Source organism: Cherax quadricarinatus, chromosome 1, assembly GCF_038502225.1.
Source record: "Cherax quadricarinatus isolate ZL_2023a chromosome 1, ASM3850222v1, whole genome shotgun sequence".
NCBI classification, from domain to species: Eukaryota; Metazoa; Arthropoda; class Malacostraca; order Decapoda; family Parastacidae; genus Cherax; species Cherax quadricarinatus.
This window is the reverse complement of record NC_091292.1, coordinates 4319061-4334085: the sequence shown is the minus strand read 5'-3', so window position 1 is coordinate 4334085 and position 15025 is coordinate 4319061. Positions and strand designations below refer to the sequence as shown.

Genomic DNA, 15025 nt, shown 5'->3' with positions numbered 1-15025 from the left:
AAAAAAAAAAAAAAAACTCACCACTATGCACACCATCACTGTCTTGCCAGGTGCACAAATACGACAGTTTAGATGTCACTCTCGACAGCAATGTCATGTGTAGTACTAGTATGAAGATTAATACAGGTAGTCCCTGCTAATAAGTGAGTTGCATCTCCTTTCCAACTCCACAGAAACATAAAGCTGATTTTCACAAAATTGATCACATTTTCAAATACTATAAATCTTCTTTCAACAAACCTGCCATATCCCACCGAGGCAGGGTGGCCCATAAGGAAAAATGAAAGTTTCTGCTTTTAAATTCAGTAATATATACAGGAGGAGGAGTTACTAGCCCTTGCTCCAGGCATTTTAGTCGCCTCTTATGACACGCATGGCTTACAAAGGAAGGATTCTGTTCCACTTCCCCATGGAGATAAGAGGAAATAAATAAGAACAAGAGCTAGTAGGGGAAGGAAGGCAGGGTAGGGGTCGTCCTCGAAAAGGTTGGAAGGAGGGGGTAAAGGAGGTGTTGTGGGCGAGGGGTTTGGACTTCCAGCAAGCGTGCGTGAGCATGTTAGATAGGAGTGAATGGAGACAAATGGTATTTGGGACCTGACGATCTGTTGGAGTGTGAGCAGGGTAATATTTAGTGAAGGGATTCAGGGAAACCGTTTATTTTATATAACTGGACTTGAGTCCTGGAAATGGGAAGTACAATGCCTGCACTCTAAAGGAGGGGTTTGGGATATTGGCAGTTTGGAGAGATATATTGTGTAGGTTGGTAGACAGCAACCACCCAGGGAAGTACTACCGTCCTGCCAGATGACTGTGAAACAAAAACCTGTAACTGTTTTGCATGATGGTAGGATTGCTGGTTTCTTTTTCTGTCTCATAAACACGCTAGATAACAGGGATATCTTGCTACTCCTACTTACACTTTGGTCACACTTCACAGACACGCACATGCATATATATATATATATACATACATCTAGGTTTTTCTCCTTTTTCTAAATAGCTCTTGTTCTTTTTTATTTCTTCTATTGTCCATGGGGAAGTGGAAAAGAATCTTTCCTCCGTAAGCCATGCGTGTCGTATGAGGCGACTAAAATGCCGGGAGCAATGGGCTAGTAACCCCTTCTCCTGTATACATTTACTAAAAAAGAGAAGAAGAAAAACTTTATAAAACTGGGATGCTTAAATGTGCGTGGATGTAGTGCGGATGACAAGAAACAGATGATTGCTGATGTTATGAATGAAAAGAAGTTGGATGTCCTGGCCCTAAGCGAAACAAAGCTGAAGGGGGTAGGAGAGTTTCAGTGGGGGGAAATAAATGGGATTAAATCTGGAGTATCTGAGAGAGTTAGAGCAAAGGAAGGGGTAGCAGTAATGTTAAATGATCAGTTATGGAAGGAGAAAAGAGAATATGAATGTGTAAATTCAAGAATTATGTGGATTAAAGTAAAGGTTGGATGCGAGAAGTGGGTCATAATAAGCGTGTATGCACCTGGAGAAGAGAGGAATGCAGAGGAGAGAGAGAGATTTTGGGAGATGTTAAGTGAATGTATAGGAGCCTTTGAACCAAGTGAGAGAGTAATTGTGGTAGGGGACCTGAATGCTAAAGTAGGAGAAACTTTTAGAGAGGGTGTGGTAGGTAAGTTTGGGGTGCCAGGTGTAAATGATAATGGGAGCCCTTTGATTGAACTTTGTATAGAAAGGGGTTTAGTTATAGGTAATACATATTTTAAGAAAAAGAGGATAAATAAGTATACACGATATGATGTAGGGCGAAATGACAGTAGTTTGTTGGATTATGTATTGGTAGATAAAAGACTGTTGAGTAGACTTCAGGATGTACATGTTTATAGAGGGGCCACAGATATATCAGATCACTTTCTAGTTGTAGCTACACTGAGAGTAAAAGGTAGATGGGATACAAGGAGAATAGAAGCATCAGGGAAGAGAGAGGTGAAGGTTTATAAACTAAAAGAGGAGGCAGTTAGGGTAAGATATAAACAGCTATTGGAGGATAGATAGGCTAATGAGAGCATAGGCAATGGGGTCGAAGAGGTATGGGGTAGGTTTAAAAATGTAGTGTTAGAGTGTTCAGCAGAAGTTTGTGGTTACAGGAAAGTGGGTGCAGGAGGGAAGAGGAGCGATTGGTGGAATGATGATGTAAAGAGAGTAGTAAGGGAGAAAAAGTTAGCATATGAGAAGTTTTTACAAAGTAGAAGTGATGCAAGGAGGGAGGAGTATATGGAGAAAAAGAGAGAGGTTAAGAGAGTGGTGAAGCAATGTAAAAAGAGAGCAAATGAGAGAGTGGGTGAGATGTTATCAACAAATTTTGTTGAAAATAAGAAAAAGTTTTGGAGTGAGATTAACAAGTTAAGAAAGCATAGAGAACAAATGGATTTGTCAGTTAAAAATAGGAGAGGAGAGTTATTAAATGGAGAGTTAGAGGTATTGGGAAGATGGAGGGAATATTTTGAGGAATTGTTAAATGTTGATGAAGATAGGGAAGCTGTGATTTCGTGTATAGGGCAAGGAGGAATAACATCTTGTAGGAGTGAGGAAGAGCCAGTTGTGAGTGTGGGGGAAGTTCGTGAGGCAGTAGGTAAAATGAAAGGGGGTAAGGCAGCCGGGATTGATGGGATAAAGATAGAAATGTTAAAAGCAGGTGGGGATATAGTTTTGGAGTGGTTGGTGCAATTATTTAATAAATGTATGGAAGAGGGTAAGGTACCTAGGGATTGGCAGAGAGCATGCATAGTTCCTTTGTATAAAGGCAAAGGGGATAAAAGAGAGTGCAGAAATTATAGGGGGATAAGTCTGTTGAGTGTACCTGGTAAAGTGTATGGTAGAGTTATAATTGAAAGAATTAAGAATAAGACGGAGAATAGGATAGCAGATGAACAAGGAGGCTTTAGGAAAGGTAGGGGGTGTGTGGACCAGGTGTTTACAGTGAAACATATAAGTGAACAGTATTTAGATAAGGCTAAAGAGGTCTTTGTGGCATTTATGGATTTGGAAAAGGCGTATGACAGGGTGGATAGGGGGGCAATGTGGCAGATGTTGCAAGTGTATGGTGTAGGAGGTAGGTTACTGAAAGCAGTGAAGAGTTTTTACGAGGATAGTGAGGCTCAAGTTAGAGTATGTAGGAAAGAGGGAAATTTTTTCCCAGTAAAAGTAGGCCTTAGACAAGGATGTGTGATGTCACCGTGGTTGTTTAATATATTTATAGATGGGGTTGTAAGAGAAGTAAATGCGAGGGTCTTGGCAAGAGGCGTGGAGTTAAAAGATAAAGAATCACACAAAGTGGGAGTTGTCACAGCTGCTCTTTGCTGATGACACTGTGCTCTTGGGAGATTCTGAAGAGAAGCTGCAGAGATTGGTGGATGAATTTGGTAGGGTGTGCAAAAGAAGAAAATTAAAGGTGAATACAGGAAAGAGTAAGGTTATGAGGATAACAAAAAGATTAGGTGATGAAAGATTGAATATCAGATTGGAGGGAGAGAGTATGGAGGAGGTGAACGTATTCAGATATTTGGGAGTGGACGTGTCAGCGGATGGGTCTATGAAAGATGAGGTGAATCATAGAATTGATGAGGGAAAAAGAGTGAGTGGTGCACTTAGGAGTCTGTGGAGACAAAGAACTTTGTCCTTGGAGGCAAAGAGGGGAATGTATGAGAGTATAGTTTTACCAACGCTCTTATATGGGTGTGAAGCGTGGGTGATGAATGTTGCAGCGAGGAGAAGGCTGGAGGCAGTGGAGATGTCATGTCTGAGGGCAATGTGTGGTGTGAATATAATGCAGAGAATTCGTAGTTTGGAAGTTAGGAGGAGGTGCGGGATTACCAAAACTGTTGTCCAGAGGGCTGAGGAAGGGTTGTTGAGGTGGTTCGGACATGTAGAGAGAATGGAGCGAAACAGAATGACTTCAAGAGTGTATCAGTCTGTAGTGGAAGGAAGGCGGGGTAGGGGTCGGCCTAGGAAGGGTTGGAGGGAGGGGGTAAAGGAGGTTTTGTGTGCAAGGGGCTTGGACTTCCAGCAGGCATGCGTGAGCGTGTTTGATAGGAGTGAATGGAGACAAATGGTTTTTAATACTTGACGTGCTGTTGGAGTGTGAGCAAAGTAACATTTATGAAGGGATTCAGGGAAACCGGCAGGCCGGACTTGAGTCCTGGAGATGGGAAGTACAGTGCCTGCACTCTGAAGGAGGGGTGTTAATGTTGCAGTTTAAAAACTGTAGTGTAAAGCACCCTTCTGGCAAGACAGTGATGGAGTGAATGATGGTGAAAGTTTTTCTTTTTCGGGCCACCCTGCCTTGGTGGGAATCGGCCAGTGTGATAATAAAAAAAAATAACTTCTAAGCTGTTGAATTCTGGGCACCTCTGCAAAATCAGTGATTATGTGTGAGTGAGGTGAAAGTGTTGAATGATGATGAAAGTATTTTCTTTTTGGGGATTTTCTTTCTCTTTGGGTCACCCTGCCTCGGTGGGAGACGGTCGACTTGTTGAAAAAAAAAAAAGAGCTAGCAAGGAAATAGAAAACCCAGAGGGGCATGTGTATACAGTGGACCCCCGGTTTACGATATTATTTCATTCCAGATGTATGTTCATGTGCCAGTACTGAACGAATTTGTTCCCATAAGGAATACTGTGAATTAGATTAGTCCATTTCAGACCCCCAAACATACACGTACAAACGCACTTACATAAATACACTTACATAATTGGTCGCATTGGGAGCTGATCGTAAAGTGGGGGTCCACTGTATATATGCTCGTCTCTGCATGTGCAGTGTGACCTAGGAGTAAGTAGAAGTAGCAAGACATACTGGAAATCTTGTATATTTATGAAACAAAAAAGACACCTGCAATCCTACCATCAATTAAAACAAATACAGGCTTCTGTTTTACACTCACTTGGTAGGACGGTAGTACCTCGCTGGGTGGTTGCTGTCTACCAACCTACTACCTTCCTTTCAAATAGATATCCATTATATAAACTAAAATACATTCCAGGGGAAAAAAAAAGAACTTGAAGAAAAGCTGAAAAATGAATCAAGAACAAATGTTTTAATTTGACAAAGAAAAAAAAAAACTTATGAGTAAGGGGCCTGAGGAGCTCTGTAATTTATCATAACACCAGAAATTTGGACAAGGCAAGGAAGTTACAGAAAAATTGTTTTCATAGCATGTATTATATGAAGAATCGCAGTGGTATTCTCTTGATTTTGTTGAATTTGCCTACTCTCATCCTCAGTGAACCTCTTCTAAATTCATTTCTCGGAAAACTCCTTTACTCTGTTTTGAATTTACACAACACCTATCATCCTGTGGATAGTAAACATGCACTTTGCAAAACGAATAGTTTTGTAGCAATCTGTTTCATACTTTTCTCACCATATCCTGCTCTTCATGACCTCTCTATTACATTGTTGAAATGAACTAGAGCACAAAAAGTATTCACATTACTAACACTGACAATGCTATTTTATCATGTTAGAGACCATAAGCAACCTTTAAGCTGGTTCTGCCACAATTATCTTTCCCTCTTCTAACCTTTGCAGATGTTGAATTTATTCTCATACACAACATTCCAAACATAAAACTTAGCTGCAGTTTTGTTTCTGTGGATGTTTTTCTTTTTCTGTAGATATTGTGAGATACTGTAATCTTCAGAATACATGTTATTTGACCTAACTTTAATTTTTTGCTGGCTTCTGGCCTGTCTTTGGTATTTGCTTCACCTGGTCTATCATCTGCTTTCTCCCCTTTTCTCTCTAATGACTCAATAATGGTCCAGAACTAACCTATATGTTGTCTGAAGTTTCCTCTCTAAATTGTAAGTAAACAGTGAATACCTCCTGTAGTTAGGATTCGCTTAAGACTTTTGATGTGGTATCATTTACCATTCCACACAACAGAGCCTTATTTCCTTAACCTTCACTGTTGTGACCCCTGAAATTAAAAGTGCTGACAGTTTAGTGATTTTTTAAAGAAATAAAAAATTACTTTTTCTTCAGTAATGGTAGAGAATCTTTCTGGTGGTAATGACACCAATAATGTGAAATTTGATGGAAAACTTATGGAATTATGCACACACAAAATTGGTAGTCTGAGCACACTATGTATTGGCGATGTCACCCACTTCGTTTTATTTTAAGCCAATTCTAATACTTGGTGCCACCCAATTTCTGTCTGGTTTGCTAGTATGCCTTTTTTCTGTTGATTAAACAAAAAACCTGTCCATTCACCTATCAGAATTACCTTTAGCACACAGAAGCCATTAATTTGGTGAATTTACACAAATATAAAAGAATGCAGTTTAAAAACAGAGCCCAAAAACACTGTAGACATTCCAACCACTAAAGGAACCTTTCCTCTGTTCATTAATCATACCCTCAGTCCTCTCCTATATAACACTTTACCTCCATTTTGAATCCATCACACAAAAAATTGAGGTTTTACCCTATTTCCCAGATAAAATATAACCAAGAATGATTGGTCATGGTTTAGGACAGGCCAGGGAGGGCTAGTGGGGTCCTACCCTTTCCTCGGGAAAATCACTGAAAATATAATTTTTTTTTTTTAAACAAACTGGCCGTCTCCTGCCAAGGTAGGGTGACCCAGGAAAGAAGAAACACTTTCATCATCACTCACTCATTGTATTGCCTGTTCAAAACTGCAGATAACCCCATACCTCCTTCAGAGTGCAAGCACTGTACTTCCCACCTCCACAACTCAAGTCCGGCTAACTGGTTTCCCTGAGTCCCTTCATCATTAAACAGAGTCTGTTTGAAGTACAGTACATTTGTTCATACAAATTTTGATTATCCAACATTTTTACTGTAGGGCTCAATGCTGTAGGACCAATACTCTAATAGTACATAACATCATAAAATTCACCTGTCCCCACTCTGATCTAATACACTCACAAGCCTGCCAGATGCTCAGTCTCTTAGCCCTTGAAACCTTTACCCCCTCAGCACTTCATGTGATGACCCTTACCCCTCCTTCCACCCCTGATATGTACACCCACTTGGTCAGCCTATCCTGCTTCATTCTCTAAATGCCCAGACCATTTCAGCAATCCTTATTCAGCCAGCTGAATTATACCTTTGGTAGCCCTAAACTATTTTCTAATTTCAACTCTCCAAATTCTCTTCATAATATTCACACCACACATTACTCTCAAACATGGTATCTCCTCTGCCTTCTGCCTCCTCCTCACTTCAGAGTTTCAGCCCATGCCTCAGACTTGTATAAAAGTGTTGATATCACTGTGTACTGTGGCAAATTACCTGTTTTTGCCTCCATAGATTAACTTATTTCTTTTCACAAATACCTCAATACTCCACTTACCTTTTTTCATCTTGTTTATTCCCTCTTTCACCTTTTTCTTTCATAGACCCATCTGTCAACATGTTCACTCCCAAATACCTAAATACATTCACTTCATCCGTACTTTCTCCTTCTGACCTGATATCTGGTCTCTTATTGCATAGATTTTTTTGGTACTTTCATGGCTTTTGCTATTTTCTGTGTTCACTTTTAATTTTCTTTTACACACACTTCCAAGTTCATCCACCAGCTTTTGCAACGTCAGCCCAGAATCTCCCAAGAGAAGTGTCACTGGCAAAAAGCAATTGTGATAAGTCCCATTTTGTATCATATTCATTATTTTTCAGTCCCACACCTCTCTCCAACACCCAGGCAGTCACTTTTACATCTCTGTCTATAAATATGCTAAACAACCATGGTGAAATCACAACATGTTAACTAGTGAAGGGCCTACTTTTACTGGGAAAGAATCTCCTTCTCTCATAGATGTGAGGTTTGCTTTCTGCATAAAAATTCTTTACTCTTAGTAACATATTAGCTGTTCTGTTATACATTTTCAGCATTTACCATATTGCTTTCCAATCCACCCTATCATATTTCTTTTCTAAATTCATAAATGCAATAAATCATTCTTAAACTTATCTAAGTACTCTTCATTAATGGCTTCAATGTAAATGTTGTACTTTTTTTTTTTACATTTTTACATATCTCCCACCCTTCCTACATCCTCTTTACTCCTTTGCAATCCTATTTTCTATCTTACCTCAACCTCTTTTAATAATAATTTTACCATACATTTTACCCAGTATACACAGCAAATAGATTAAATTTTTTTAACACATTGACCGTTTCCCACCGAGGCAGAGTGACCCAAAAAGAAAGAAAACTTTCATCATCATTCAGCACTTTCACCATCACTCATACATAATCACTCTTTGAAGAGGCACTCAGATACAACAGTTTAAATGTCCCTCCAAACTGCCAATATTCTGAATCCCTCCTTTAAAGTGCAGGCATTGTACTTCCCATTTCCAAGACTCAAGTCCAGCTAACTGGTTTCCCTGAATCCCTTCACAAAATATTACCCTGCTCACACTCCAACAGTTCGTCAGGTCCCAAAAATCATTCGTCTCCATTCACTCCTATCTACACACTCATGCACGTTTGCTGGAAGTCCAAACTCCTCACCCACAAAACCTCTTTAACCCCATCCCTCCAGCCTTTTCAGGGATGACCCCTACCCTGCCTTTCCTAATATCCCTATGGCTCATATGGATGTGGAAATACATTACTAGCAATGAATCCTTTTTAATACTGGACTGTGTTTCACCCAAGGCTGGGCTTTATGGGTGTGTAATTTCCTACAATATTTAAATCATAGATATATGATTCAAAGAACACTTGGGTATCTTTATTGAGGAAACATTTTGCCACATAGTGGCTTCATCAGCCCAATACAAAGAAAACTAGTGAAGATCAGAAGGAGTTTGAGGTAATCAGTCCTTCAGCTTAAAGACAATGTAAGATGCCTAAGTGTTGCACATGTGTCTAATTTAACAATATTCAAACCATAGAATGGCTGGAGCTTGAACCCATGGCAGAGTTTGAGCCTCACCTGTTCTGTGATTTGTTTGCAATCATGTTATTACAATTTCACGAGTCAACTGTATTCTTTCATTTTTATTGCATGTTGCATTAACCCTTTCAGGGTCCAGAGGCCAAATTTCAAAGTGTGCACCAGTGTCCAAGAATTTTCAAAAAATAATTTTGTTATTTTTTCTTATGAAATGGTAGAGAATCTTTTTCTGAAGGTAATAAAACAAAAAGTACGAAATTTGATAGAAAATTGACGAAATTATGCTCTTGCGAATTTTGATGCATCGGTGATATTTACACATCAGCGATTTTGCCGACTTTGACTCCCATTTTAGGCCAATTACATTATTCCAGTCAACCAAATTCTTAGCTATTTCACTAGTATTACTTCTATTCTATTGATTGAGCACAAGAAATCGCCAAATCAACTATTTCAACTACAAAATAAAGCGATCGGAAATTGGTAATTTGGCCAATTTAACACAAAGTTCAAAATATTCCAATTTCAAAATAGGGTCCAGAATAAACAATGCAGACATTCCTGGCACTAAACTAACATTTCCTCTGTTCATTAGTTATGTTTTCAGGCTTTACAAATGAATTCCATTTTGATATTTTATTCACATAATGAATTTTTATTCAAACCAAAAAATAAAAGATTTACTGTTATGCAATATTGTAATAATTGTATAAATAATATCACCACATTTGTGAACGTATATTAGACCCACCAGAAGGCGTGTATTAGACGTGTGAGGTCATTTGTTTACTCTTGAACATCGGCAAAAATTTAACATTTCCACTACTTTGAGCTCGGTTTCAAGCCATTTCCAGTACTAAAACCAATCAAGATCATATCTATTTCTGTAATATATCTTCCATTCTATCAAATGAGACCAAGAAATCACAAATACAGCTGTAAAAAACATAAAAAACACTGCAAAGTTGCTGTTTTAATCGAAAATTACGGTCTCAGTTTTTCCTCTCATTATGCACTATGTGCTGCAGGATTTGTTTTTTGTAGTGCACACATACCACATAGATATATGCTCTCATATCTAGGCCAAAATTTACCACTCACAGCTTATCAGAGTGAGCTGAGCTCATGACGTAGATCTACGGTTTGGACCCTCAATGTAAAGCCATAGATCTATGGCACGGACCCTGAAAGGGTTAATAATACTTCTGGCAGTGCTGCTACTGTAGGATAATATTTGTCTATTAACATCATAAGTAATGGCATTAAACACATTCATTAATCTTGATTATGTATGAGTGAGGTGAAAGTGTTGAATGATGATGAAAGTATTTTCTTTTTGGGGATTTTCTCTCTTTTTGGGTCACCCTGCTTTGGTAGGAGACGGCTGACTTGTTGAAAAAAAAAAAATTAATCTTGAAGCAAATTTTCTCACTGATCATTTGTAGCTTTACTATGAGTTTATTAGAATGAAATAATGCCATTGCCATGAACAGCAGTAGGTTTTTCTTCACAGCATTCACAAGAGCAGTACTTGTTGCCACTAACATTGTATGTTCCATGCAAGTCCAGCTATAGGCAATGATATGCAAGTTTGAGTTGACCATGTTTTGCTGACCTTTTGCTAACATTAAAACATTTCTGTTTTCATAAGCACTTTAATTCTGCATAATTGTATCACCGGATTGGGTTTATTGTATACATTGTATTATCTGATACAGGGGCTAAGTACTGTATGAAATTTATTGTAATGTATAATTCAGAAATTCTAGAAGTGAAATGTTGTTTCACTTCCATTGAAAGTTACGTTAATGTGATCTTAATTGATACAGCACTAAATAATTCAATTAGCACCTGCATGTTTGAGTATTTTTATTTAAATTGGTAACTAATAATTTTTGTTGTAATTTTTCAGGGGGTCCTTAAATATGAGTGCTTTGTCACGTGTTCTCTCAGAATCAACAAGCAGTTTGGAAGGTGCTACGTCACCACTTCCATTTCCTGTGTATCAGTGTAAGGCAAAGCTCAGGAATATTTCCCAAGGAACCACACCTGACCCATACTTGAATAACAATTATTATGTTACACGGCACAGAAACTGTAGTGGGGCTAGCAATTGTTCAGAGAGAAGTATAGAAGAATTTGACCCTGCTGATTTGAACTCGGAAAATGTGGCCACTCATCCCCGGGTGCGCAGTCTAAGTGGCACTCGTACCCGAAGGCGCATTTCTTTGCCTGAACCTATCAATGCTCAAAATTCTAACTGCCTTCCTCAGCTTCCAAAACCATGGCAGCGTTCCTTTAGTGAGCAAACCCAAGGATCACGAGGAACAACCCCTGATCCTCATGAATTACCTGACCATTTTATAGCTGGGTATGTAATGCATATGTTTACATTCTTAAATGACCACTTGGAAATACTAGGATAACTGCTTGAGCACTTTGTTTAACTATTTACAGTCTTCTGAAGATGTTTAGATAATCACATTAAAGTGCTCAAGTACAGTATTCATTTCACCTCCCTGTGGTTACTTAAACATTATCCTTGGAATCACAGGACCTGGTGCTTCTTAGCCAGGTCTGCCTGAAAAACTTAAGCATTTCTATTAAAAAATAAGCTTTCATTCTTACTGCTTGAGAATTTTCCTGAATTTTGCTAATCATGTTAAGCATTTACTAGTAAATTTTATATTGTTCTTTTAAAAGTATTTTTTATGAAAACAATTATGAAATTATGAAAACAATTTTTTATGAAAACAATAACCGGACTTGAGTCCTGGAAATGGGAAGTACAATGTTTGCACTCTAAAAGAGGGGTTTGGGATATTGGCAGTTTGGAGAGATATATTGTGTATTTTTATACGTATATACGTATATACCAAAACTGTTGTCCAGAGGGCTGAGGAAGGGTTGTTGAGGTGGTTCGGACATGTAGAGAGAATGGAGCGAAACAGAATGACTTCAAGAGTGTATCAGTCTGTAGTGGAAGGAAGGCGGGGTAGGGGTCGGCCTAGGAAAGGTTGGAGGGAGGGGGTAAAGGAGGTTTTGTGTGCGAGGGGCTTGGACTTCCAGCAGGCATGCGTGAGCGTGTTTGATAGGAGTGAATGGAGACAAATGGTTTTTAATACTTGACGTGCTGTTGGAGTGTGAGCAAAGTAACATTTATGAAGGGGTTCAGGGAAACCGGCGAGCCGGACTTGAGTCCTGGAGATGGGAAGTACAGTGCCTGCACTCTGAAGGAGGGGTGTTAATGTTGCAGTTTAAAAACTGTAGTGTAAAGCACCCTTCTGGCAAGACAGTGATGGAGTGAATGATGGTGAAAGTTTTTCTTTTTCGGGCCACCCTGCCTTGGTGGGAATCGGCCAGTGTGATAATAAAAATAAATATACTTCTAAGCTGTTGTATTCTGGGCACCTCTGCAAACAGTGATTATGTGTGAGTGAGGTGAAAGTGTTGAATGATGATAAAAGTATTTTCTTTTTGGGGATTTTCTTTCTCTTTGAGTCACCCTGCCTCGGTGGGAGACGGCCGACTTGTTGAAAAAAAAAAAAGTTCAGTCATTAGTTGCATGCCTCTTTCTGTATTCTCATACATCTATTAATGCAGTGGGTCCCTAGGAAATATGCCCAAACAACAATTCAGGGATTTCACAGTGTAGGTAGATGGGCCTCTAGATCCCGACATTGATGGCTCTTCACATATGTTTGGTGTTTAATGATTTTGTTTGAGATTATGAAGTGTTATATAGGTTGTTGCCTGGGACTTCCGTATGTGTGAGTATGTTTGCAATGTTTGAGATTCTACCTAGCAGGACATTGACTTCGACCATTCCTAATTTAAAGATGTAGGGTTTTATTAAGAACCAGCAATGAAGGAGGACTGAAGTGTATTTAGACCAAGTGCATCTTCATTGCAGTTCTGTTATTACATTGCCCAGTTATACAATTTATGAGTTTCCTGTTTAGGTGCCCCAGCACTTTTAAGTTTTCACCTTCCATTTGATAGTTGCATACCATGTGATTTGGGCGTATTGGTGAGAGGATTCTTAAGAACCCGATCTCAGAGTATGAAAAGCTACTTGTTCTTTTGTGTAGGCTTCAGCTAACATATGTCAGCTGTCATTATTGTGGTTCTTTGAACTTATGCTTCAAAGCAGAAATATCAGAATTCCCAGATAGTGAAAGAAAATGAAGCTTCCTTGCTGCAAAATAGAAGTTGGAAAGAGACATAGTAAGCTGAAAATGGTAGGAGGTCCAAACCTGATGCAAAGAAAGGTAAAACAAAAAGGCAGTATTATTGATGGTATACAAAACCAACAAGTTGATGAAGAAGACATGTGCAACACTTGGGTGTCTTTATTTCCGAAATATTTAGGCAATAAAATCGCCCGGATGGAAAGTGAAAGATGAAGTGAACCATAGAATAGATTAGGAAAAAAAGGTAGGTGGTACATTGAGGCATCTGTGAAAAGAAAGTAGTTTGTGTAAGTGAAAAAGTAAATGTATACTGGTACTAAACCTTTGTATGTGTGTGGGGTGGGGGGGGGCATAGGTTTTCAGTGCTGAAGCATGGAGGGAACTGGAGGCAACAGAGATGTGTTTGTGAGCAGTGTGTGGTGTGAATTTCATGCAGAGAATTCAAGAGTGTAGAAATTAAAAGGTGATGTGGGATCACAGAGGGTATAATTCAGAGGGCTGAGGAGGGGTTGAGGTGGTTTGTGTATGTGGAGAAGATCAACAAGGATAGGTTGATTAAGATGTTATATAAATCATCCCAGGAATGATTTGAGGGATGGAGGGATAAAAGAGGCTTTTCAGTTTTAAGGACTGAATGTAAAAAAGGACATCCAGGAGACCTGTATGAGCATGTTAGACAGGAATAAATGACGACAAGTGGATTTCTAATAGACATACTGTTGGAGTGTGAGCAAGATAGCATTTATGAAGGGATTCAGGAACACTGGTTAGCTAGACTTGAGTCCTGGATGTGGGAAGGGCAATGCCTGGGGGTGAATATGTTACATTTGGAAGGAAGTGTGATTGTGATGTCAGCACACTTGTGGAAGGACGGCAGTTGAATTAATGTATTTTTGTCCGGTCACCCTGCCTTGGCTGGAGATGTCTGTTAAGGTAAAAAGAAAAGTGTTGCACATGTGTCTTATTCACCAGAGGTTGTATTCTTAAGTGGTATATGTATGTCTTACGAGATGCTGTGTTTGACGTATCTATACGCATAAATTCTAGTGGCTTCAAATCAAGCGGGAGAGGGCTAGTAGGCCTACATGAGAGAGAATGGGTCTGAGTGGTGGGTGTGCACCCTGCGAAAAAAATCTGGGACTCAGCGGTGCATTGTGGGAACACCATCTTGGTAGTCCATTTTCACCATGCCTCGCGGTAAGAAGTTCCTCGCTCCTTGGCGGAGGTCTTTTGTTCCCAAATGATAGCTCTAATAGCAATGAAAGTGTCAGTGAAAGTGAATTCCCTGGTTTTCAAGTGGGTGTGACCGAAAACAGTGCCCAGGATAACGTAATTAGTGATGAAAACCCACTTGACTCACAACCTTCCACCTCTAGTGCTGGGCCAGCTCGTTCATGTTCACCTGTACCAGGATGAAAGAAGAAACTATTTGCCTGTGTACGAGACTCAGATGTGAGCAGCGAAAGTGATAGTATTACAACCCAGGAGTCCAAATGGCCTGTTATCATGGGTGTAAAGGGAGCAAAATAAACAGCAGAAAACTTTTGACTTATATTATCCTTCACCAGTTTAGAACAGAAGTATGTACACTATATACACTATGTACAGCAATAGATATTAGTGCACTCCACGGTAAGCAAGGCAGAATAGAAGCCACTAGAGAGCAGACCGTGCTTCAACCAGCTCTAGAATGGGAATGACAAGGGCAGACAGGAGAGTGGTACCCACATAACCTCTGTGATTGCCAAAACCATCTTCTCATTGGCTGGAACCTGGGTACTGGTTGAACGACGGGGCCCCATCGTCAACCTTTGGTCACCTGGTTCGCTGGTTGGGGAGATAGCCTGTAAATGAGGGTGTGTACATGCGCCGAATAAAGGTTACGTACTCTTTGCATGCCACAGGTAGTGATAGTGATTTTAAAGCTAT

At 39.5% G+C, this 15025-nt stretch overlaps 1 protein-coding gene and 1 long non-coding RNA gene across 4 annotated transcripts in view; one reads left to right on the top strand and one right to left on the bottom strand.

The window, feature by feature from the left end:
- Nucleotides 1-15025, bottom strand: part of LOC138853023 (uncharacterized) — a 122033-nt gene that overhangs the window by 82831 nt on the left and 24177 nt on the right. The window lies entirely within an intron of this gene.
- Nucleotides 1-15025, top strand: part of LOC128705797 (caspase-2) — a 76967-nt gene that overhangs the window by 45347 nt on the left and 16595 nt on the right. For all 3 annotated transcript variants that reach the window (XM_070086807.1, XM_070086689.1, XM_070086747.1), the window contains exon 10: nt 10816-11274. In XM_070086807.1, the coding sequence (XP_069942908.1) occupies nt 10816-11274 (459 nt within the window). The remainder of the gene's footprint in view (nt 1-10815; nt 11275-15025) is intronic.